Source organism: Antennarius striatus, chromosome 12, assembly GCF_040054535.1.
Source record: "Antennarius striatus isolate MH-2024 chromosome 12, ASM4005453v1, whole genome shotgun sequence".
Classification (NCBI taxonomy): Eukaryota; Metazoa; Chordata; class Actinopteri; order Lophiiformes; family Antennariidae; genus Antennarius; species Antennarius striatus.
In genome coordinates, this window is record NC_090787.1 from 5384480 (window position 1) to 5409017 (window position 24538).

A 24538-nucleotide genomic window follows, 5' to 3' on the forward strand; every position below is an offset into this window, starting at 1 on the left:
GACGTTTGGCGACATCTACTGGATGTACATGGTATGTGACGTCATAACCGGGAAGTATAGACGATTCCAATGGAACTTAATGAGGATTTCCTAGTCAGCTAACACTTACATTTGAACGTTTTTGTCTGGACAAACATATATATATATATATATATATAAACTAATTTCCCTACGGGGATTAATCAAGTATATAAAATAAAATTTAAATTTTTTTTTTTTTTAGTTCTGTGGTACTGCCTAAAACCCCAGATGAGTGAATATATAGGTCATTCTACCAAATTCAGAGTTGCAAAGTTTTAAAACTTATTTCCAAAAACCTTCTCCGTTAATAGATTGAACAAAAATATAAACACATCACTTTAGTTTGGGCTTCCATATCAATAGTTAAATAAAATTAAAAATGTAAAAAAAATATTAAAATTCTTAAACATATATCAGTTTATTTTCCAAGACTGATCAATATTTAAATGCAATCTTCTTTGTAAAATAATTGACACTGATCATGGGGATCTGTTATTCATTAAATTGAATTTATATTTAACCAATAGTTGTAAAAGGTTACTTAATGACTCAATCCAGTAGAATGGCAAACAGTTTTTGATGATCTCGTCTGGACAGTATTTTATTTGTTTGAATATTATTTTGATGAATTTACATTTCAAATTACTTCATAACACGTCGTCATGACGACAAGCTGCAGTTGTAAAATAATGGCCACTAATGACTTCAGGATTCTAACGTTTATTCACAGATGGGACTCCACCAGACTTCAGAAGGAGGATCAAACTGGACCTCCTGGTCTGCGGTTCCATCAGCCCTGATGAGAGGAGTTCTGTTATCAGACTGGCTAAACGATGAGTCCACCAGGACCAGCGGCCCCAGCAGCTTCCTCCTCTACGGCAGAGTCTTCCTCCAGTCCGAGCTGATTCAGACGGGCTGTGATTCCTGACACAGTTCAACACCGTCCACAAGCATTAACCTCCAGAGTTCACTCTGCGTCCTCCTCGCAGGGTTCCTCACTCTCAACCTCCTCCTCCTCCTCCGACTCCTCCTCAGATGACTCCTCTTCATCTTTCTCTACAGTCGGAATCTTGACGACAATTTCATCGTCCGCATCATCATCGTCAACAACTGTGGACTTCCTCCTCTCCAGTACAGATGGGGTGCAGACAGGTGTGGCATCCTGAAAGAGGAGGGGAGGAGCTCAACACACCACTTCCTGTCATCACTCTGTGCCAAAAGCTAGTTATGACATCATCGAGTGTCAGTCTTACCTCACTGCAGGTAGACGCATTCAGGGAGTCAGAGGTCTTCCTCTTCTTCTGCGGCACCTGAGCAGCCTGGAAAAACAAAGACGATTAACAGGAGGAAGGACGTGACTGGAGACCCCGTTAGCATCCTGAGGTAGCAACCGCTGACGGCTAACGCTCTGATGGACAATCGTGATGCTCGACTTACAAATCCAGGGAAGTCGTAGTCGACGCCCTTCGCCGCTAGCCTCTTGCGGAGCTTCCATTCCTTCCGCACCAATTTGTCCGTCATCTTAGCAACCTGCTCCTCCGTGCGTCTCTTGTTGTAGCGCGTCACAGCGGGAAACGACGGCTTCTTGAACATCCTCTGAGAGCCGACGAAAAGCTGCTCGTGGACCTTCTCCGGTGGAACCACGTGACCTGGGAAGAGGCGATGGGAAGCGTTCGGGATCAACGAGCAAACATCAAAACTCTTTAAAACGGTCATCCATTCCTCTGATTAATACGTCGCAGATGATCATACTCACATTTGATGATTCGCTCTCCCATCAGGTAGTTGTTCATGGTCTCTGCTACGATTTTGGCGACTTCATCACAGTTGAACTCAATGAAGGCGTAGCCTTTACTCCCACCTGTCTGCAGGTAAAAGAGAGACAACAGATGAATGGATGGATGGATTACAGACAGCTATAACCTATAATCATAAATAACTTCTGGCAGAGCTTATTCCTGTAGGAACATGGGTTTTATCGCTCTGCCAACAGCCCAGCAGGCGATAAGCTTAATGCACCAGATTACTTTAGGCTCAGTTATCTGACCTCAGACTATCATTAAAGTCCAAAATCATTTTCAGTCTGAGCCAAAATGGGATCCTCTTAAACTAAAGCAACAGCCCTCCTCCAGTCCCCAAACGGTCCCCAGACCGTTTCTCTGTCATCTACCTTCTTACTCCTGGACAGCCGCAGCCTCAGGACCTTCCCGAACTGCTCGAAGTAACCCTTGAGCTGAGGCTCGAACAGACCCAGCGGCAGGTGACCCACGTAGATCACCCCCGGGGTCAAGCTGCTGTCCTGGAAACAGGAACCACAGATTGATTAAATTCTGAATACAAAGCGACGGGAAGAACACAAACTTTAAAGAAACGTCTGTAAAGTACAACCAGTGTTTGACTGGTTCCAGATGTTCACATGATGATGATGGGAAATACACGTCTAATAGGAACTGATGCATATTTATTATACAATTTATTTTATGACATCACATTTAAGTATAACGAACAATTATTAATGTTTTTTCTAAAGCTCCTGCCTATTTTTTCCAAGAATAAGTCAGATCCACATTCTAGAAGCGGGTCTTCCGGTCCCGGAGTCACATGACTAGGCTCCGCCAATCAGGATGCTGACCCTGTTTAATAATCGTAACGACGTAAATCTGTGACGCATATCCAAATTTTTGCCTTTTTATTCGGTTATCTTTATAAGTATTTAAGAATTTTTCTTTCTATTCGTCTATGTGTTTTTTAAAATATTGTTACAAACAATATCTTGTATCTCAGGAAACGGAGAAATAAACGTGTTTAAGTAGAAAGACGTCATGCTAACGCTAGCTTAGCTTTCTCCTCGAAACGCGGGTCGTGGGGTTCCGGACTGCGGTGTAACCGGTTATAACAGCGGCGATTAATGCTCCACGTGTGGGCTCACCTGCGTGGACTTCTTCCTCCTCTTCCTCACCTCCTGGACCTTCCTCTTGAACTCGGTCTCCTGCTTCGGGTTCAGCGCCAGCAGCGGCTTCGCCGCCTCTGGCGCCGCTTCGGCTTTAATTTCCGTCATTTCCACTAAAAAACGACCCCAGAATCAACAGTTTCCCCGCGATCCCACCCAGCTCGTCCCGAAACACGCTGGTGTCTTCTTCCGGTGGTCCATGTGGTGAAGACGGGCAGAGGAAGAACCGCTCTGAGCCGGAGGAGCGCTGGGGTCACAGCGCCGCCTGCAGGCCTGGAGGACGAACGGCGTCACCGCGACAGGAGACGTTCAACCTTTCATCAATGTGATAAAACCAGTTACAAAACAGATGCAGGCATTAAAACTCTATTTATCAAAAAGAAAATCACGTATTATATACAGATAAACCAAAATCAAGAGCGTTTACTCTGCTGGTCAGCACATTTTAATGCCCGGTGAAATGATTGGAACGTTACCCCACCCCACAGGGCCCCAGAGTGAAATAACGTCGAGGAAAATTTATTTTTGACTAAATAAGGAGGCAATCACTAATACTATGAAAATTAAGACCTAAAAAACTAAAATTTGACTTTGCAATTTTATTCAAAGTTTTGGACTCAGTTCACACAAACAGCAGGCTGGTTGAGAAAAATGAAAAAAAAAAAAAGTGAAGAGTGTAAATCTGTGTATCCTTTATACTGTTCCATTGTGACCTCTGACCTCTATGCATAATAGATGAGTTTGAACCTGATCTAAACCCAACTCTGGACAAATTATTTTCTGTTTTAGAGAAAACAGTTAAACACCAAGTAGATTACAGAGAATCCAACAGCAAATCATTAGTGAAAGGTACATGTGCCCATATAACTAACTAAAAGTAAAGAATTTAGAGAAAGTGTCTCAACCAGCCATGAGGATTAACACAGGTAAACACAATAGTTAATATATGATTATACAAGCAACAACAAACTTTCACAAAGAACGTAGTGTTTTGCCTGCAGAAAACCTACATTAGTGCAATGATATCAAACGTTTTGGCGTCGTGGTATATACTTGTAACTTAAAACTGTGTATTCAGATTTTAGTTTTCAAACTGCAAATAAATCCATGTGAAGATCTGCACGTGAAACACATTCAAGAACCATCACATGTCCTCAGGAAAACGCTGACCTCTAATGAATCACTCCGACTGCAGCACTACAGAAGGGAAGGAGGAGCAGAGGAGGAGGTGGAGGGGATTAAAACCAGTGGAGGAGTGTTTCCCAGTCAAACCATGAGACGGACAGCAGCACACAGCAACATCAGCGTTTCAGAATTCATGACATGGCAGCAAAAATCATTTATTTTACGGTGAACGGACGACCAGAGCAGGCAGAGTTCCCAGAATCCTGCCCCGCCCAGGACGTCAAAGGTAGGAGCATGAAATCTAATACTTATATCTGTAAACATGTATGTACACACAGTTAGGAATCAGCATCGCAGCACTGAGACCTTTTAATTACAATACATCCAACTAAATCTAAATATAAGTTATATTAGCTCAGGTTTTTGTGAAGTTTTGGGTCTAAAGAGTCTTTATACGCTCAGCTGACGGAGCATCAGAGCTGCAGCTGCAGCTGACGGCTCCCCACTAGTCTTTTGTTTCAAGTGAGGCGGGGAGATCACATGATCAGCAGTGGCCCAGGAGGTTCATAGGACCGCCTATCGGAAGGTTGGTGGTTTGAACCTCCTCAACATTTTCATGTTAAATCCCTGCTGAACCTGCACGGAATGGTGTTGTGATTTCAGCAGTGTGAACAAAAAGCAACAGATCTGATGTTTTACAACTCTTATCGGGTCTCTCCTCTATGCGGATGATGTGCTTCTGTTGGTTGAATGAAACCACGAAGTCTAGCAGACACAGGAGTAGTCTTCACGTGAGATTCAGAGACATTCACGTCTGAGGACATGGGAGGATTGGTTCCTCTGGGTTATGGGAGTGGTTTAAGTTTAAGTTTAAGTTTCTCAAGGTCTTTTTCAAGGGTGATAAGAAGTGGAACTCAGGGGCAAAAAAATATTTGTAATACGTTTCTGCCTGTTCCTGTTTGCTTTATAAGAGGCATGTCATTACGCAGGACTCCTAAGACAGAGGTCTATGGTCTTCCTCGAGGACTGAGGTTTGTTATGTCACACATTGTGGACTCAACAGTCGTTCTCTCCAGATCTGTTCCGATCTGCAGCAGAAGCAGGACCCCACGACATCCTGAAGCTGTACAACCCCAAAGGCAACATCATCAACATCTCCCCATCTCTGGAGCCCAACAGCCCCAACTCCTGCTACAAGCTGGAGGTGGTGGCCGCTGACTGCAACAGTGAGCCGTTAGGTATCTTTGGGTTAGCACAACTGGAGAGGAGGAGCTCAGGTTTACCAGAAAGACATTGACGGTCGGATTCTTTGCTTGTCCTTTCAGACATGGAGCTTGCTGGTGCACTCGGATTTGATCTCTTATCCATGGAGAAAAGGTAGGCGAGGTGGGACACAAGAGAAACAGGATGTGTTTAATGATGTTCATGAGGGAAAGGTGAGTTTGTGGGATTCCAGACTGCAGGGCCTGGAGAAGAAGCTGCTGATGGAAGCCGGTGAGACGCCTGCAGTCGTATATGAAATGAAGAAACAGGTGGATTCATTCCGGGAGAAACTTGAGGTAAATAATTTGAGGACTTTAAAATGCCAGGGGAGATTTTATCAATCTCAAACAGGCCGTTATACTAACGTTCTGCTCCCTGAGTCTTCCTGGTCTGAGGGGGTCGGTCTGGGGTTGGTTTGACTGGATGTGTTCCTCATCAGAGCGTGGAGCACCTGAGCTGGTTGGGACTGTTTAAAGACCTGTCTGACGAAACCCACAAGCCCTCCCCGTTCTACCACAAAAGAACCCTGCATAAAACCAGGAAGGAGTGCGAACACGTGCGGGAAAAATTTGTCCAGATGAGGTACGTTCACCTTCTGATGAAGATCCAGACGTGCTTTCTTGTCTAGAAATGTCACCTGATCTTGCATGAATGAGGTGAAGGTAACGACTGTGTTTGATGCTCATGTCGTCTCCTTCTCAGCTCCCTGGAGGTGTCAGACGAAGTCAGGCAGTACCTGAAGACTCCGACATTTGACAACTGGTAGGTTCCTCCTGCAGCATCAGGGTTCAGGGTCCCTGCACCTCGCTGCACCTGTGTCCCCAGTCGTGCCTGATAAACACCTCTGAAGCCTGTCTGAAGAGGACCATCACACGTTTCTTCTGAGAGACTCTCATTTCAATATCAATAGGCCAGCAGACGACTCGCAAATCAAAAGATGGTCTTCATAAAAGGTTTTAATCAGCGCATCGTGTTTGAAGAGGCCTTCAGGGGAAGGAAGCGGCATTCAGTCCGGCTCAGCCGGCAATTCATTTGTTCTAAAACCTTGAAGAGCAAACCCACAATAGCAGCGGTGTGATAGATATGGAGAATGAAAAACTGCTCAAAACGTCAGATAATCCCACTGCAGGATTCATTTGTGGCCCTGATAAAATGTGCATTTGTTCCCTTCATGATTATGAAGATGAGTAAATTATAACACAGGAAGTGACATTGTTCCACAGCTGATATCTGGAAATAACCGTCAAGGTGTTTGTCTGTTTGTCAAGTTTAAATGAAGATTAGTGTGTTTTTAAGAACAATCCTTCAGACTACATCTGAAATAATCCATCATTCATGAGGGGGAGATTGATGACTTCACCTGCAGGGATCCCCAGAGTGACACCTCCCACATTTACCCACAATGCACTGGCGCTTAACTTCATGAATAACTTTCCTCCGGGATTATTAAAGTATCTATCTATCAGTCTATCTATCTAACTTAAATGTCAGGCACATCAACAGGACCCGGTGTTGATGAAGGTTCTGTGTTGCGTTTAATTAGTCGCCAGCACATAGATGGATGCATTAGATCTTCACCATGGAACACTTCAGGAATCGTTCCTTGTGCCTCAGTAAGCGTTGTGTGTGTGTGTGTGTGTGTGTGTGTGTGTGTGTGTGTGTGTGTGTGTGTGTGTGTGTGTGTGTGTGTGTGTGTGTGTGTGTGTGTGTATATGTGTCTGTGTGTGTGTGTCCAGGCAGTGGGAGGATGCAGAGATCATGGTGCTCCTGCAAGTCATGTACACTGACCTAGAGTTCATCCCCACCTTCGACATTGAGCCTGAGGTGCTGCAGCACTTCCTGTTTGAAGTCTACAGAAGATACAACAACATCCCTTTCCACAACTTCAAACACTGCTTCTGCGTTACACAAATGGTGAGTGTGTGTTTGTGTATGCCTCAGTGTCGTTTCAACAGAGCCAATCATGAAATGTTTCCACCATGCAATCACTCTGACAGCTAATTGGTGAAGGGCACCAGGCCCTCGGGCGCAGAGGTCAATCCAATCAGTAGACAGCTCTGCAAGTTAGATGTTACCCTACTAACCTTAAGAGAAGCATCATTCGGTGTGTTTTATACCAAGTTTGGCTGATAACAATAAGATTAACCCGAAGTAGAACCCAACTGTTTAAAGGAGCAGTCAACCGCAGTGGTTCACAGTGTTCTCTGAAACAAGGGAAGCACTAATGAGCACCAACCAGACTGGCTTGACAAGACTTTAATCAATTTTCTCAGTAGGAAAGATAGTAACGCTACAGCGTTAGCATCCAGACTATCTCCCTCCAGCTAGTTGTGAACTTTGACCTTGTTTGTTCTCTTCCAATCAGATGTATGGTCTGATCTGGCTGACGGACCTGAGGAGTAAGATGGACGGCATCGACCTGCTGATCATGTTGACCTCGGCTGTCTGCCATGACCTTGACCACATGGGATACAACAACGCCTATCAGGTAGATTTCAGGTCTGTCTCCGTGCTAACAGCGTTCACCCTTTGACCTTCTGTCCAAACGTTTTGCAGATAAACGCTAGGACTGAACTTGCCCTCCGATATAACGACATCTCTCCACTGGAGAACCACCACTGTGCTGTAGCCTTCGAGATACTGGAGAAGGTAATATGACCCATCGGTCTGACCTGAAGGGAACATTATAGCTCAGGGTTGGGACGTGGGAGTGTTGTGACGCCCCATACAAAACAAAACGGCTGCTTCTTCTTTGGTAAACAAAAGTCTGCTTGCCTAGAGGGGCTTTGAGTCAACCTAGACCAGTCCCCAATGGGCTGGCTCATTGGCCGTTGTTTCTAGTCATTGAGGTGAGAGTAGATGCCTCTTTTAGACTCGACACAGGCGACAAGAGGTGACTCTGTCCTCCCGGTATGGTGTGTCTGCTTATGAGTGCCTTTTCTGTTTTGTAGGCCGAGAGCAACATCTTCAGAAATCTGTCGGTGGATCAGTACAAACGGATAAGGGAAGGGATCATCAAGTGAGACCGTCCTGACTCTCAGACATTGGATCATGTTACTTGGTCACAATGGGCTGATAGTGCAGCTTTTATTCTGTCCCAATTACAGATGCATTCTTGCCACTGATATGACAAGGCACAATGAGATTCTCATCAAGTTCAAGTCTATCTTACCAACATTTGACTTCACCAACAAGGACCACAAAGATATGGTAGGAGGACATTATTCCACATCCCTTACCAGGATAGAACGTTGGATAGGTTTCTGGCTTCTGGCTTGGGAGCAACAACTCTCGCAGAGTTCCAGAGATGCATTAGAGTAGTTTAGCCTGCATGAGGTCCAAGAGTTCATCACTGCTTCAATCCATGTGAAGGTTTTGATACCTAAAGACTTTGATGTGTTGATGTCCGCCATTTGCGTCTTTCCTGGGGTTTGCAGTTGATGATGATTCTGATCAAAGTGAGCGACATCTCCAATGAGGCGCGGCCCATGGAGGTGGCCGAGCCCTGGCTGGACTGTCTCCTGCAGGAGTTTTACAACCAGGTAATTCCCAGTCTTTCTTCCTGGATGTAGTTGTTCTACCGATTCCAAGCCCTCAATATGAATGCTGATTGAGAAACGTTGACTGCGTCATCTGCCTGCCCCCAGAGCGATGTGGAGAAGTTAGAGGGTCTTCCAGTCACCCCCTTCATGGATCGGGACAAAGTCACCAAGCCTTCGTCTCAAACGGGCTTCATCAGATTCGTCCTTCTGCCTCTCTTCATGGAGTTAGCCAACCTCTTTCCCTGCTTGGAGGTTGGTCGTTTTAAAATAACAGAAAAGACTTGAAATGATTGATTGCGTTAGTTTGCTTTGGGGTTTAACCAAATTAATTGTTCACTGATCCTACAGCAGCACATCATCGACCCGGTCCGGAAGGCTTTGGATTACTACACCGAGATGGAGAAAGCCCTGGAGAGGGAGAAGCAGAACCGTGCTCCAACTGAGAAGATAGTCAAGAGCAGTGACACATGTGGGGGCCGGCACAGTTCAACCGACAGCCAATCAGACGCTGAAGCCTTGAAAGCAGATGTTTAGTTGTAAATACTTAAAGTCTGAACCTTTACTTGTTTCTTTGCTGGACGCAAAGCTCACGGCCAGGTGTTCCCAGATTACTCTACCCCACCGCCCATTCACCAGGTGGCGTATTACTTCCAATAGCAGACCTTGCGGTTGCAGATGTGGTTGATGCTGGGTTCCCGTGATTTATAACTAATACCATGCTGCTATTTGTTTTGTGTAAATAAATTGTTAACTTTTGGAACCACCTGTTGTACATCTCCCTCATTTGTTGCGGTCAATGAGACAATACAGTATACATAAGATATACCTTTATTAGTCCCACAGTGGGGAAATTTGTATGACTGCGGCAGCCGAGGGGAGGGGAGTACATACATTAAAAAAATACATAAATATTAACATAATGTAACACATGTAATATACATATTAACATATGGTATACATTGTAACATATGGTGTACATTTTAACAATTTACATGGGAGCCGTTCTTCAACATTGGTGACAGCTTGGCTGTCATCCTCCTCTGTCCCACCACCTCCACTGAGTCCAGGGGGCATCCTAGGACAGAGCTGGCCTTCCTGATCAGCCTGTCCAGTCTTCTCCTGTCGGCCGCAGTGATGCTGTTCCCCCAGCAGACCACCTCATGAAACATAGCTGAGGCATCATGGTGTCATAGAAGGTCTTCAGGACTGCCAGATGACCACATGAAATGGCACTTTGTGGGAGTCAGTTTCGGATTGCTAAGCTTCAACCTCTCAAACACCATTTTTAGCCTCTGCAAAGCTAACAATTAGTACCTGTTGCTTAGACCCTGCGGGGGTCTGTTGTACTACACTGTAGAAGCTAGCGGTCAGGTTGAGAAAAATGCATTCCCACCAAAAGCATCATCCTGTTGAGGCAGAGGGTGGGCATCCTCGATGGTACGTCCATTCAGCCAGGAAAATCTGTGAGAGACGCATGTCCTCGTTCGTCTTCCAAACCAAAACAAGCGGTGACACGTACTCACTCGTAGAGTTTCTTAATTATTCCCCGCTCCTCCATTCCATTCAAAACCGCGCGTAGCTGACACTATGGTATCCTAAAGGGTTTGCTACCACTCAGATGGATGTGGTGAACAAATCCTTTTACTTTTCCATTAGTACAAAAAATCTTAGATCAAAGCACAAGGTGAGATAAAAAAAGAGTAGAGTAGGTCAGTCTGGCTTGGTTGGTTGGTTGGTTGGTTGGTTGGTTGATTGGTTGGTTGGTTGGTAGGCTGGTTGACTGGTAGCTTTGATCTGACTTTGATCTAACATGTGGAATTTGGAATGATGTTCTTTGAAGTAGGTGTTTGGATGTGTACATCAAAGGCCTGGAAGTTATATATGTCTATACTTGTTGGTCTGTTGTAGTTGGTTATTTCAACCTAATCCTCGCTCGTCTGGGAAGCATGAGTCTTAACGGAAAAAATCAGCTTAGCAGAAAATGCAACCCTTATCCATTCCGTCTATACCATGACACACATAGGTACATCGAGGGCGACATCCTTGACGTCCCAGAATCCGTTGCTGGGGAAATGCTTGAGCCGTGCCATGAGTATACCGACTTCATCCAAACAGATGAAACAAGAATGTTAAAATTTAGTACTGAGGTTGTTCGCTTTGCTGCTGCCTGCATGAATTGCCGAACCAATGGCACCATCCACTTTGGAATTGGGGACAAACCGGATTTCACCCACGGTGAAGTGTTGGGGGTGAATGTGAAGGACAAAAATGCCTTCACAATTGAGCTCAAATCTGCCCTAGTTAGGGGTTTTGAGGGTAAACACAGGGAGGCTGCTCAGCTTTGCATTAAATCTCCTCGATTTGTTCTCGTACTCACCAGGAACATGGCATCATCGGGCAAATATGTGATAGAAGTGGATGTTGAACCTCGCTCTACCATCTGTAAAGAAGAAATCTATCACACTTTTATTTTTAGCATAAAAAAAGATAATGATAAGGAAACAAAACCACAGTTCTTTGTCCGGGACGGCGGCAGCACCAGGGACCTTTTTTCCAAACCCATCGAGGAGTACAACCAGTTTGTCTCCGGTGTGGCAAAATTAGCAAAACTCCGAAAACAAGCAGAAGACGAGATCCTCGTTCTCACGAGAAGCAATATCCAAGGTCTCCGATTAATCCATACGATAACTGGTGGTTCCAAGTCTTTGGATGAGTCATCTTTTGACCACTATGTAATCGTCACAAACAAATCACATCCACCCCAGCTTGAATCAATGGGATTTCTAATAGAACTCAACCCATTCGTTGTTCTGGACTTTGATCCAGAATCAAGCAAACAGGGGTTACAGCATTACTTCACACAGCACCGTACAGTGAACAGCCTTTTACCGCAGGAGTATAAACAATCACCACCTGTCGAGGACGAGTCGAAATCAACTCAACCGACCAGCTGGATATTCTGCAATGGGGGCTATGAGAACGAGGCACCTTCTGACTTGGACAAATGGTATATGGAAAAGGGAGCCTCTGTTGAAGCAGCGGTTCATGTCTTGTCTCATGATGTGCTTCCAAACAAGAGAGTCCTTGTGATTTTCCTACTTTTATCAGACGTGTCTGAGAAGAATGATCCTCTAATCAAGACTTACTCGACTATTGTGAAACATCTCAAAGACAGAGACCAGTTCTTCTGTATTTGTGACAGTAAAAACGGATTTACATCATGGAGAGACAAAATTTTTGATCAATATAGAGTCAGCATCACCGACAAATGTGTTTACGAGCTTAGTTTGGCCGAAGTCAACGACACTATCCTCAGCCTTTCCTCTAAACACCAAACCAAACATGTCCTATCCAGTGTTGGAGGAAGCAAAGTGTTCCTTGATAGGAACTTCGAGAACAGCTTGGATACCTTAGACGTTCTGTGCGTGAACCAATGCGTAGGACAAAGTGAGGACAAACTAGCCACAGAGGAGGACTTCTACAAGGGGAAGGAAGTGTCATGGTGGAATTTCTATTACTCCGAGCAGCCAGGATCCACTCCATTCATTAAACGTGACAAGTTGAACTTCATGGTGGAACACATCCCAGACATGTGCTCCCGCAGAAGGGCCTGTGTGCTCTTCAACCTCCTGCATGCACCTCGATGTGGTGGGACCACACTGGCCAAGCATGTTTTATGGATTCTCCGGGACAAGTTCCGATGTGCTGTCCTCAAAGACAGAGACTTTGAGTTCCCTGAAGTCGCGGAACAAGTGGTCAATCTTTTAACATATAAGAATGAAAAGCATCTACCACAGGTCCCTGTTCTGCTGATGGTAGATCAGTTTGGTGATAAGGAGGAAGTGCTTGACCTGCAAAAGATGATTGAAAAAGAATGTATGAAGAAAAACATCCAGTCCAGGTCTGCACAGGTTATCATCCTGAACTGTATGAGGTCAGAGTCTGCAGATGAGATTGAGATTAACGACACAATATTCCTGAAGGATAATCTCTCTGACAACGAGAAGAAACTGTTTGAAGATAAACTTGTAGAACTAGAGGAAACCCACAAGAATGCCCAACAGACATTTGATGGATTCATGTTTATCAAGAATAACTTCACCTCAAATAAGGATCGGAATTTCTACGTCAAGGTCTTCTTGATTTTGATGTCGACATTGGTGTTGGCTATGACTTTGATATTATATTTAGCCCCTGAGCTACTAAACATAGAACTGTGAGAGTACACGAGGCAAAAACAGACTCCAAGCATATTCACTATATTTTGATGAAGAGATATCATTCAGCAGAAGAGTCTCAGTTCTTTGAGTTCTCTCAGTGGGTTCTCTCCGGGTGCTCCGGCTTCCTCCCACCTCCAAAAACATGCAGTTTAGGTGAACAGTTCACACCAAATTGTCAAAAAAGATATTATTAAAACAATATAATATAAAAATATATTATAATATGATAATGTAATATGTGTGTCTGTGTGGGTTCTCTCCGGGTTCTCCGGCTTCCTCCCACCTGTAAAAGTATACAACTTGGGTGAATTGTTCACACCAAATTGTTAAAAAAGGTATAATAATAAAATAATATAATAGTACATTATAATATAATACAATATCATATATGATATCTTACAAAAATATAATATAAATAATATGATATATTATAATGTAATATCATATAATGTGTGAGTTTTCTCCAGGTTCTCCGGCTTCCTCCCACGTGCAAAAACACGCAACTTGGGTGAATTGTTTACACCAAATTGTTAAAAAGGTGTAATTATTGAAATTATAATACAGTGGTACCTCTACTTACCAAATTAATTGGTTCCGGAAGAAATGAACCTAAGTACAAAATTTTGTATGTAGAGATGCGTTTTCCATGCAAAAAACCTTGTTCCAAGCCCCCCAAAAATTCCGACTTAAATGTTTTATAAAGCATAAAAATGCATCAAAACATGTAACAAATACATGTTACGATTAGATTATTACACAATAAATGAGTTGTGCATAATATAAAAAACAAAGAATAAAGAATAAAAATGATGGTCATTTACATTTTAACTGCTGTCCTCATTGTTTTTTGCCCTCTTTGGGCAAAAAACACACATCAGCAGCTCCTGATGGTTTGTGTCACAACTTCTGTCTGACCTCCACTTCGTTCATTTATTGTATACCCACAGGAGTGTTTTCTGACAATAACATCTGTCCTTTCCAGGGTCTTCTCCACACCCCTGCAGGCTATCAGCTCGTTCCTGTGTTTTACAACCACCTGCTGCTCATCAGCCAATCAGCCTCCACCCTACATATACAGGTAGTCCTCAACTTACAAACACAGTCGGTCCTGAGGGGCTGTTCTGGGTCAAAGTCCTGAACAGCTGACCAGTTCAGGTTTTACTGTGTTTTTATACACACTCACAAACAACTGAAATAACCTCAACGTTAACCTAACAAGAATCGTATTTTCACAAGTTGTTCAAAAATATTGACTCTGGTTGTAGAAGAAGATATTTAACGATATAAACTCAACAGGTTTGGTTACAAAATAGTTAATTTTACTTGAGCCTATCGCTTCTGTTTTATTCCTGTTATTTTATTCCACCTTGGTCAAAAGTCGTGACGAGCAGAGGTAGTGGCGACATCAGCGGTGGATCCGTTCTGCACATGCGCAAAACGGGTCCTGACAGTCAAAGGAGGTCAGCGAGTGGTGCCTGTTCAAAATGACCCGACGTGAACGACTGGTCTAAATTAAACTACTAAAACGAGATTTTCCACATAAATATTTTAGTAGATTAATTCATGACTATTAAATACAGAAGATAAAAGCACTGAAACAAAAACGGTGAAGTTTGCCCGAAGAGACTGCATTTTCAATCAGGCAGGGTAGACTAGTACGCGGAAGGGTCCTGAACCTCAAACACACACACTCGCACACATACACACACGTGTACTGGCCGCTGGAACCATGGCGGACCTGCAGATGAAACTTCTCCGCAAGAAAATTCAGAAAAGAAGCGAAAAGAATAAGAAACGAAAGCTGCTAGAAAAACAGGCAGAAGAAGAGACGCCCGCGTCAGGTAAACGACGGGTCCTTGGCTTCCGGTCCGCTGGAACGCGCTAGCAGCGTTAGCTTGTTCTACCGTACTTCTACGACTTTAAAAGTGTGACGTCACTTTCCGAAACAGCATTAGTTGATTTTTGAACATAAATAGTTTTGATACGTGTTTTTCTTGCTATTTTCTGTACGTTGTTGCTGATTATTTATTTACTTGGCAAACATTTTAGCTGCTTAGCCAGATAGCATTGAGCATTATTAGCATGGAAGTAATGAATAAAAGTCATTTTGTGGATGCGGAGCCGTAAAGTAGACCCACGCTGCCAGCAGTTCTTTGTCTGTTTCCTGCCTGAGGAGGTGAATGTCTGTGCTGTTTCACAGTCAGCTCCAATGGGCTGGAAGGAGAAGGTGAGGAGCCAGCATCGACCCGTCAGGCAGAAAAGCCCAAGAGGAAACAGAAGCCGACTGAAGAACCAGAGGAAGGGACCACAGAAGAAGCTCCTCTGAAGAAGAAGAAGAAGAAGAAGAGGAAACTGGGGGACGGTTCCGAATCCCCAGGTACCGGCTGGAGGCGCTCACCTGGAGCCAGAACCTGGGTGTTGTTTGGTGGACTAACAGATTCTGATTTCTATTCCAGCTGAGAAGAAGACCAAAACAGAGGAGGAACCAGACCAAGAGGAGGAGGAAGCAGCGTCGTCAGATGGAGATGAAGAGGCCACAGATGAACCAGAGGGAGACCGGGTCAACGGAGAGGAAGAGGAGGGCAAGGAAGCAGCAGAAGATGTGCCTGAATTACCTTCTGGTTTAACAGGTACTGAAAAGACGATCTGCTTACTTTTACAGCCAATCAGAACAAAGTTACTTGTATGGACAGTAAACAGGTTGTCTTTGGTTGTTTGACGTCTGGCGCTTCATTATCTTGATGAACTGTTACGATCTCCCAGGAGCCTTTGAGGACACGTCCTTCTCCTCCCTGGAGGGGCTGGTGAGCGAGAACACGCTGAAGGCCGTGAAGGAGATGGGCTTCGAACACATGACTGAGATCCAGCACAAGAGCATCCGCCCCCTGCTGGAGGGGAGGTGCGTTTCACCGACGATCGGCTCGCTGATGATCACGCCGTTTCTTTGTGGATGCTTCATGGTGTTCGTTTCTCCGCAGAGACGTTCTGGCTGCTGCCAAGACCGGCAGCGGGAAGACCCTGGCCTTCCTCATCCCATCCATAGAACTCATCTACAAGCTGAGGTTCATGCCCAGGAACGGTAAGACCTGTTCATCCTTAGATCCTCTGGGCGCTTGTAGTCCATAGATTCTTTCTGGTTTCATCCAAAACGTTTGAGACGAGGTCTGATTTCCTCTCAGGCACCGGCGTAGTGATCCTCTCCCCCACTCGGGAGCTGGCCATGCAGACCTACGGGGTCATGAAGGAGCTGATGACACACCACGTTCACACCTACGGTCTGATCATGGGGGGCAGCAACCGCTCAGCCGAAGCCCAGAAGCTGGCCAACGGCGTCAACATCCTGGTGGCCACGCCTGGCCGTCTGCTGGACCACCTGCAGGTGAGCAGCTGGACACAGTCCTCAGTTATAAACGCATCTGGATGTTAAAACATGCTTCTGTCCTCAGAACACGCCTGGATTCATGTACAAGAACCTGCAGTGTCTGATCATCGACGAGGCCGACCGGATCCTGGAGGTGGGCTTCGAGGAGGAGTTGAAGCAGATCATCAAGCTGCTGCCGAGTACGTAGCATCCTCGTCAGGATGGCGTCAGCTCTCCTTCCCCCCCCTGCCTTGAGCTGATTGGTCGTGTTTTTATCTGCTTCTTCAGAGAAGAGGCAGACGATGCTGTTCTCAGCCACTCAGACCAGGAAGGTGGAGGATCTGGCTCGCATCTCGCTGAAGAGGGAGCCGCTCTACGTCGGAGTCGACGACCACAAAGACAAAGCCACAGTGGACGGCCTGGAGCAGGTAGGCCCCGCCTCAGCTTGCTGTTACCTACCGTCAGGGTTCAAACTCAACCCGAAGCCACGCGTCGTTTCAGGGCTACGTGGTTTGTCCGTCAGAGAAGCGCTTCCTGCTGCTCTTCACCTTCCTGAAGAAGAACCGCAAGAAGAAGCTGATGGTCTTCTTCTCCTCCTGCATGTCGGTCAAGTTCCACTATGAGCTGCTGAACTACATCGACCTGCCCGTCATGGCCATCCACGTAAGACACGCCCCTCCTGGACCCCACCCCCCCTCGGCAGGTCCAGCTGCTCTGAGATGCCTCCTCTCCTCCCCCAGGGCAAGCAGAAGCAGACCAAACGCACCACCACCTTCTTCCAGTTCTGCAACGCCGACTCGGGCATCCTGCTGTGTACCGACGTTGCTGCCAGAGGCCTGGACATCCCGGAGGTAGACTGGATCGTCCAGTACGACCCCCCCGACGACCCTAAGGTACCGCTTCCCATTGTCAAGGAAGGATCGGACAGGAACGGTTGTTGTTAGAGTCAAAACAAGTCACTGCTGCTGGCATGAAATTGTTACAAGGAGTGTGAAGGGTGCTTCATTCGCTGTGTGTGTGTCCCACAGGAGTACATCCACCGGGTGGGCAGGACAGCCAGGGGCATCAACGGCCGAGGCCACGCCCTCCTGATCCTCCGACCAGAGGAGCTGGGATTCCTCCGCTTCCTCAAACAGGCCAAGGTGACGTCGAGTTACGCATGAGGATGTCTGATGACGCGTTAATTCCACACTAATTAGATGTTAGCTATGTGGTATTACATGTTAACACATACTTAATATGTAATTATGTGTTAATCACACATGAATTAGGCATTAATTAAGCAATAATTACATGTTAGTTGGGATTTAAGTACACATTAATTGTTAATTACATGTTACCGTCTTGTGTTTTTAGGTCCCTCTGAGCGAGTTTGAATTCTCTTGGACTAAAATCTCTGACATCCAGTCGCAGGTGAGAGCTGTCTCCACCTGGTGGTGTTTAACAGATGTAGACAGGTTAGCTGTGACGCTATCGAGCTAACCCAGTTCAGACCCGAGGAGAAACTCTGTCTGATTGACTGACACACGTTATTATCACCGTGAATAGTTCTATGTTTAGTGGTGTTGAACTGACGCAAGCTGCTTGTCGTCCAGCTGGAGAAGCTCATCGAGAAGAACTACTACCTGCACAAGTCTGCGCAGGAGGCCTACAAGTCGTACGTGAGGGCCTACGACTCCCACTCGCTCAAGCAGATCTACAGCGTCAATACCCTCAACCTCCCGCTGGTGGCGCTGTCATTCGGCTTCAAGGTGCCCCCCTACGTGGACCTCAGTATCCTTCACTCCATTTGGTCGGTTTCAGTTGTGTTTGGTTTCACAGCCAAGGAAGATTTAATTGTTTCAGTGGTGAAATAACATCATTCAGTCAGTCATCTTCAGATTACCACCGCTGTATCAGCCACAGTGGGTCAATTCATTCAGATTAAAACAAAAACCGTGAATGTAGTTAGGAAATAAGGATTATATATGGATTAATTAACCCAGAGTAGTCAGTTTCTCCTAAACTCAACTTTCTCAATATTGGTTTTTCCTCTTGAATTTACGACTTTAAAAGTTTTCATTCATTTATGATTCAGATCTTAATTTAAAAGCTTTTCTCAAAAATGTATGATTTTAAGGTTTAGTTTCGTGATTTCTGAAAAATTCAAATCTATGAACTAAGTAAATTTGAAATGTGAGAAAAAACATTTTGAATTTTAATCTCAGAAAATTCATATTTTTTACACGATTTTTAAATATTTTTGTTTGTTTTTGTCTTAAATTTCTCTGTTTAATCTCACTTTTATTTAATATCCTGACAAACATTTGTCTTAAGTTTTCCCCCTCCTGACTGGTATATAGACTGACGTGTAGCCCCCCCTTTAGCATTGTGGTTTTCCCTAACCGCCCCCCCCCCAGACGTCCACAGTAGCAAAGGCGTGAAGCTGCAGAAGCGAGGTGGCGGTGGCGGCTTCGGCTACCAGAAGAACAAGAACGTGCAGAAATCCAAGTTCTTCAAGCACGTCAACAAAGGGAAGGGCGACAGGAGGCAGTTCTCCCGCTGACGCTGCTGGGCAACCTCCTGGGCGATGCGCCGGGTGACTCCCCCCGAGGCGTCAGGACCCACGTTGTGTAAAAGTGTTTTGTAAATGTTAACCGTTTCTTCCCCCTGAGGGTCATTAAACTTGAAGCTCCTCAGTTTGTCTCATTCGTCTTATTTATTCCATTTAGCAGAGAAACTCGCACGACTCAAACAACCGACCAGAAACGTTCCCTTTAAAAGAACCCAAACAGAACCGTCGTGTCGTGATTCTGATCACGACACGACGGACCGATTCAGAAATGAAGTAAAAGTTGATTTCTTAAAACATTTAAAATCGTCTCCAGACGGATGAGCGGACCCGAGTTCATCTGGACGTCACAAATGGTGCCATGGAAACAAAGTCCTCCTAGTCAGCGTGTGGGTCTATCTGGAGGGTCGCCGTGGCAACGGAAGGACCAAGAAGAGCCCGACGGATTCAGGGGGTTAAGTCTTTTCTAGATGAGTATCGACTCGCGATGATATCATTCATCCTCCTGTCCTTCGTCTGTGACTCCTCCTCGGGTCTCGCTCCGCTGTCGGCATCCATGACACCTTCGGGTCACCTGAGGTCACATGACGAGATTCAAACACATCAGAGCTCAAGTCAGAACCCAGAGAGCAGCTCAGAGTCAAACCAAACGGGGTGAGGCTGTTGCTATTGCAACCATCAAACAATTTGTGAACCTGAACTGTTTCACCGCGTGAACATGGACTGTTTCAAATGTTCCACAACAGCAGTAACTTTCACACCTTAAGGATCCACTCTGGTGGGTGGGGCTAAACGGTCGCCGTTCCCACCGGCACCGCTGGGCTCGCTCGTCTCCCAGTTCATGGCTCTCTGGACCGCCTTCTTCCAGCGAGCGAAGCGGAACTCACTCTCTGTTTGCGACGACAGACGCGTTAGCATCAGGTGCTCCTGTGGCTCTGGGGCGGTCGATAATGTGTTCGCTTACCTTCGCTGTGGATCTGGGGCTCGTACTTCTCTGACGTGATGTGGGAGAGGTGTCCTGGGCTCAGGCTCCACACGTCCACGCCCTCCGCCGCCCCCGCTGCCATGGCGGCGCCCAGAGCCGTGGTCTCAGACATGGCGGGCCGCACTGGTCCGGGAAGCAAACAGGAAGAGAGAGTCACCCCAGACTGAATCTGGTGAGTCAGGGGGCGTGTCTGGACACACCTGATGTGGGCGTGTCCCTCCGGAGCCAATCAGCTGCTCCTTACCTACGGGCATGCACAGGATGTCGGCCTGCAGCTGCATCAGCAGCCGGTTGGACGTCATGCCACCGTCCACCTGCAGCTTGGTCAGCGGGACGCCGCTGTCCTGGTTCATGGCGTCCAGGATCTGAGCGACAAACCAGCCAATAGCATTCATTCACACCACACCTGAAGCCACGCCCCCTTACATACTGCTAGTGTGGCGACTCGCCTCTCTGGTCTGGAAGCAGACGGCCTCCAGCGCGGCGAAGGCCAGGTGGTTCCGGTTGGTGAACTGGGTCAGCCCGCAGATGATGCTGCGAACAAACGGGATGCTAACGCGCTAATGGAATGCTAATGCACTAATCACATGGCTGTCATCCTAACTTCCTGGTCACATGTTTGTAAGATCACAATCAGAATTTGAATCTTCAAAACGAGACATCAGCCCTTCTGTCGGCTAACAACTAAGTTATGCTAGCTTGCGTTGACAAACGAAGCAGCCAATCAGCTGCTCCGATTGGAGCTGCCTGTGGACCTGTACATGTGTGACCTGTGTCCTGAACACCTGTGCCTCACCCTCTGGCGCTGGGCTCCCAGTACGGCGCGTAGAGTCCTGAGAACGCCGGCACGAAGTAGCATCCGTAGGAGGAGCCGGCGGCCGCCGCGAGCGTCTCTGGGGTGACAGGAAGTGAGAAACAGGAAGTGAGTCCAACGAACGACTGACGCGGACGGATGCTCCATCCAACCAGCAACCAACCGATCTCCGCCGAAGTCTGGATGATGCCCATGTTGTCCCGCAGCCAGCGGACCACCGCCCCCGCGATGGCCACCGAACCCTAGAGGGAAACCCCGCGTGAGTCACACCAGACACACACACACACACACACACACTCACACACACGTCTGACGCACCTCCAGAGCGTAGCAGGCTGGCTCCGCCCTCCCCATTTGATAGGCCACGGTGGTGAGGAGGCCGTGGTCCGATATCACCGGCTGAAAGAGGAGGTCAGAAGTCAAAGGTCAGAGGTCAGGAAGGTCCTTCAGAACCTTCTGGTTGGTTTGAGGTGTGAAGAGACGACGTCTCACCGTGGAGCCTGTGTTCCTGAGCAGGAAGCAGCCTGTCCCGTACCTGACAGGTGAGACGGGAATGACAGGTGAGACAGGGACGACAGGTGAGACAGGACACACAGGTGAGACAGGTGAACGCCGCCCCCTGCTGACCACTCACGTGTTTTTGGCTTGGCCTTTATCGAAGCACATCTGACCAACCAGAGCAGCCGATTGGTCGCCCAGGCACTGAGGGAGATGAGGTCACAGTTACTACGACCCCAGTGACCGCCATGACCTCTGACCTCTATGACCTCACACACGTGTAAAAACACTTAAATCACTTTGACTCCTGGAACTTTTGATTGGTCCAGGGTCAGTCGGTTTGGTTATTGTTTTATGACCGGCTGCTGGGTCACATGACCACTATCATGTCCATATAAGGACAGAATGACATCATCGTTAACTCACCCCGGAGATCGGAACGCCGGCCAGGGACCCAGATTTCTGGAGAGGAGACATGAAGAGGATTAGAGCCCCTCTGTCACCTAGACCCCCCATAGACCCCCCAGACCCCATAGACACCACAGACCCTCACGTGGTCACATGACCTCACCATCAGGCCGTAGACCTCAGACGAGCTCCTGACTTCGGGGAGGATTTCCATCGGGACGTCAAAGTACCTGAAAGCAGTCAATCACAATGCAGGAAGCTCAGACGGATTGTCTTCAAATGAACCAATCATGGTGAGGGTGAGGGGCGTGGCCTGTTCTGACCTGCAGAGTTCTGGGTCCCAGTCCAGGCTGTGGATGTTAAAGAGCATCGTCCGGCTTGCATTGGACACGTCGGTGCAGTGGACCCCGCCCTCCTTGCCCCCTGTCAGGCACTGGGGAGGAAGAACATGGGGGGTTAGGTTCTGTTATGATGGGGGGGGGGGCATGGTGCCGGCCTCCTTACCCAGATGATCCAGGAGTCCACCGTCCCAAACACGGCCCTCTGGCTCTGCACCGCCTGCCGGACCTGGTCCACGTGGTCCAGCATCCAGCGCAGCTTCACCGCGCTGAAGTAGGTGCTGATGGGGAGGCCCGTCTTATGCTGGGGGCCGGGGGGACACCATCAGGTCTAGTCTCTGATCACACATACCTGTGAATGTGGGGGGGCCCACCTTCAGGTGGTTCTTGTCCTGACCCGGGGCCTTCTGGATCAGCCCCTCTACGGTGGACTGGGTCCGTAGGTCCAGCCAGACTGCAGGAGACCAGAACCGACCAATCAGGACGAGTCTAGCCACCCATGTTTAAATGAGATGCGTCTGATTGGATGTCCACCCACCAATGGCGTTGTAGAGTGGCTTCCCGGTCTCCTTGTCCCACACCAGGGTGGTCTCCCTCTGATTGGTCACCCCCACCGCTGAGGAGACAGACAGCAGGAATGAACGGGAAGACCTACCACTGCCTGTGGGGCGGGGTCAAAGGTCACGCACCTTTAATGTTGGAAACGTCCACGCCGAGAAGACGGAGCTTCTCGCACGTCCTCTCCATGCACTCATAGACGGATTGGATGATCTCCACCGGGTCCTCCTCCACCCAGCTGGCCAATCACAGACACACATTCACCAGGGTGAGCCCCGCCCCTGACAGCCTCTACGGCCCCACCCCCAAAACATTCAAGAAAACCATCGATTCAGCAAATCTGAAGTTGTTTTATTAATCTGGATTAGATTTGATCGACCTTGAACCAGAAGCTAGGCATGATTAATCGATCGTCACAGAACCTCCGGGACTGGTTATGCAACACAGGTTATACGAGGAGCTACAAGCCAGACTTTCGACCCGTTGGTCTGCACAGGAAAAATGGCAGCAGGTGATTCATGGAAAGTTAAAGAATAATCTGTGAGGAGACACAGGGGGAGGATGAGGTCGTGACCCCGACGGGGTTAGAACATGTAAGGTGTTCCAGCACCCGTGGTTCTGTGGTGTGGGGTCCTGGAGGAACCGATGGGGAACCTTGGAGAACTCACCCCTCCTTAGGGAAGCTCTGGTTGATCTCCACCTGGTGCTGACTCAGCAGCTCTGCCGTCCTGGCGTTGAATACCTGAGGAGGGAGGAAGTGGGTCAGAGCCACAAGAACCGACATGGAACCACAAGCGGGACCCGGTGACCCCAACAGGAAACAGAAGCGACCCCAACAAGAAACAGAACCCAACCTCCTGGAACAAGGAAGAAGAAGAGTTAAAAGAGAACATCCTGATCCAGATCTGACTCATTCAGATCGGTTCTGGAGGCCCAGCGGCGGGTCGATGTTTCGCTCTATTTGTGCTCTGAATCTTCCAGCTGACCGACTTGAGGAAAACAATTTGATGCATGAATGATCAGAATTCAGCAGAAACAAAAGAAGGAAAATGTTCCGTTTGGACCAGAACCGAGTGGACAGAAGTGGACGAGGAGCTCAGGTCATGGAGTTCAACAAACTGGGTTTATTACGTAATAATAAAACTTTTATCACGTTCATTATTATCAGTTTCGATCATAACACCTGCAGTTCCGTCATTGGTCAGCGGGGGCGCACTGTGAACACACGGGTTTCATGTTCACGCTGGAGTTAAAACAAAGTTTTTTTAGTTTGAGTTACTTTAACTCCATGTGACTCATTGATTCCCGGTGATCCAGTGCAAACTAATCGAACCCAGAGAGAGCCAGCAGCTCGGCTCTCGTCCCCGGTCTTTGTGAGACGTTCACGGACGCCCCAGCTGCTGTACACGTCACTCACCAGGAACCTCGTCGAGCTCGTGCCCTGATCGATTGCAGCGACCAGCGGATCCATGGCGGGGCGGAAGCCGGTAAACCTCCGAGCAGCCGTGAGAGACGACCGGGCGGCGGCAGCGGCGGCGGGGGCGGCGGCGGTTCCGTGCAGGACGGCCGGTGTTGTTTCGACCTCCGCTCCTCGTGAGAGTCGTTCGGCTGTGGCTGGGAGGGACCAGGAGGAAGCGGCCAGTGCCGCACGTCTTGATTGGCTGAGCGTCAGAGGTGGGACAAGCATCGTTCAATCAGATTTGGGGGTAAGGCGCTCGCGGTCGGAAGGGATGACAAAAATGTTACCGGAATATGTGGTGGAGGGGGGCGGGGCAAAACATCACGATGACGTCATAGAGAAAAAGACTTGATTCTGACGTAATTACAGCAAAGTGATGACGTGTTTGAATGTAAAGATAATTATTATTTAAAATTATATCTAATTATTACAGGAGTCACGTGCG

General features: G+C 47.3%; 5 protein-coding genes and 1 non-coding gene across 11 annotated transcripts; 3 read left to right on the forward strand and 3 right to left on the reverse strand.

The window, feature by feature from the left end:
* Positions 1 to 524: 524 nt before the first annotated feature.
* Positions 525 to 3175, reverse strand: nifk (nucleolar protein interacting with the FHA domain of MKI67). Its single transcript, XM_068329397.1, has 6 exons — positions 2951 to 3175; positions 2192 to 2320; positions 1778 to 1886; positions 1459 to 1670; positions 1275 to 1340; positions 525 to 1183 (listed from the first exon to the last, which is right to left on the reverse strand). Exons 1-6 carry the CDS (start codon positions 3077 to 3079, stop codon positions 989 to 991), a joined length of 840 nt encoding a protein of 279 aa, XP_068185498.1. The 5' UTR covers positions 3080 to 3175; the 3' UTR covers positions 525 to 988.
* LOC137605550 (small nucleolar RNA ACA64) lies at positions 1978 to 2108 on the reverse strand. The gene has a single exon (XR_011037759.1). It is a non-coding gene; the product is annotated as a small nucleolar RNA ACA64 (small nucleolar RNA).
* Positions 3176 to 4098: 923 nt separating the features above from the next.
* si:dkey-219c10.4 (high affinity cGMP-specific 3',5'-cyclic phosphodiesterase 9A) lies at positions 4099 to 9664 on the forward strand. Of its 4 annotated transcripts, none has more exons than XM_068329590.1 (14): positions 4099 to 4382; positions 5173 to 5334; positions 5422 to 5473; positions 5553 to 5655; positions 5799 to 5941; positions 6062 to 6121; positions 7096 to 7273; positions 7725 to 7847; positions 7916 to 8008; positions 8311 to 8378; positions 8467 to 8569; positions 8797 to 8901; positions 9007 to 9153; positions 9253 to 9664. In XM_068329590.1, exons 1-14 carry the CDS (start codon positions 4295 to 4297, stop codon positions 9433 to 9435), a joined length of 1608 nt encoding a protein of 535 aa, XP_068185691.1. In that variant the 5' UTR covers positions 4099 to 4294; the 3' UTR covers positions 9436 to 9664. The 4 variants fall into 4 exon arrangements, with proteins under 4 accessions (XP_068185691.1, XP_068185690.1, XP_068185692.1 ...); XM_068329589.1 differs by having other exon boundaries at positions 4101 to 4382; positions 9250 to 9664; XM_068329591.1 differs by having other exon boundaries at positions 4101 to 4382; positions 5173 to 5322; positions 9250 to 9664.
* A 68-nt stretch (positions 9665 to 9732) lies between these two features.
* LOC137604911 (sterile alpha motif domain-containing protein 9-like) lies at positions 9733 to 14661 on the forward strand. Its single transcript, XM_068329151.1, has 2 exons — positions 9733 to 13034; positions 14104 to 14661. The coding sequence occupies exons 1-2, from the start codon at positions 10848 to 10850 to the stop codon at positions 14257 to 14259; spliced, it is 2343 nt and encodes a 780-aa protein (XP_068185252.1). The 5' UTR covers positions 9733 to 10847; the 3' UTR covers positions 14260 to 14661.
* Positions 14662 to 14791: 130 nt separating this feature from the next.
* ddx18 (DEAD (Asp-Glu-Ala-Asp) box polypeptide 18) lies at positions 14792 to 19160 on the forward strand. The gene is made up of 14 exons (XM_068329152.1): positions 14792 to 14962; positions 15322 to 15498; positions 15578 to 15751; positions 15885 to 16020; positions 16100 to 16200; positions 16301 to 16500; positions 16568 to 16682; positions 16771 to 16910; positions 16984 to 17145; positions 17223 to 17375; positions 17511 to 17624; positions 17839 to 17895; positions 18078 to 18255; positions 18882 to 19160. Exons 1-14 carry the CDS (start codon positions 14851 to 14853, stop codon positions 19025 to 19027), a joined length of 1965 nt encoding a protein of 654 aa, XP_068185253.1. The 5' UTR covers positions 14792 to 14850; the 3' UTR covers positions 19028 to 19160.
* Positions 19161 to 24340, reverse strand: LOC137604913 (glycerol kinase 3-like). 3 transcript variants are annotated; one of them, XM_068329156.1, is made up of 19 exons: positions 24052 to 24340; positions 23303 to 23376; positions 22766 to 22872; positions 22615 to 22692; positions 22451 to 22530; positions 22243 to 22380; positions 22062 to 22171; positions 21902 to 21968; positions 21757 to 21792; positions 21467 to 21534; positions 21325 to 21367; positions 21151 to 21231; positions 20996 to 21074; positions 20815 to 20911; positions 20468 to 20552; positions 20263 to 20383; positions 19998 to 20141; positions 19795 to 19923; positions 19161 to 19607 (listed from the first exon to the last, which is right to left on the reverse strand). In XM_068329156.1, exons 1-18 carry the CDS (start codon positions 24319 to 24321, stop codon positions 19796 to 19798), a joined length of 1806 nt encoding a protein of 601 aa, XP_068185257.1. In that variant the 5' UTR covers positions 24322 to 24340; the 3' UTR covers positions 19161 to 19607; position 19795. The 3 variants fall into 3 exon arrangements, with proteins under 3 accessions (XP_068185257.1, XP_068185256.1, XP_068185254.1); XM_068329155.1 differs by having other exon boundaries at positions 19161 to 19596; positions 20815 to 21074; XM_068329153.1 differs by having other exon boundaries at positions 20815 to 21074.
* Positions 24341 to 24538: the final 198 nt, after the last annotated feature.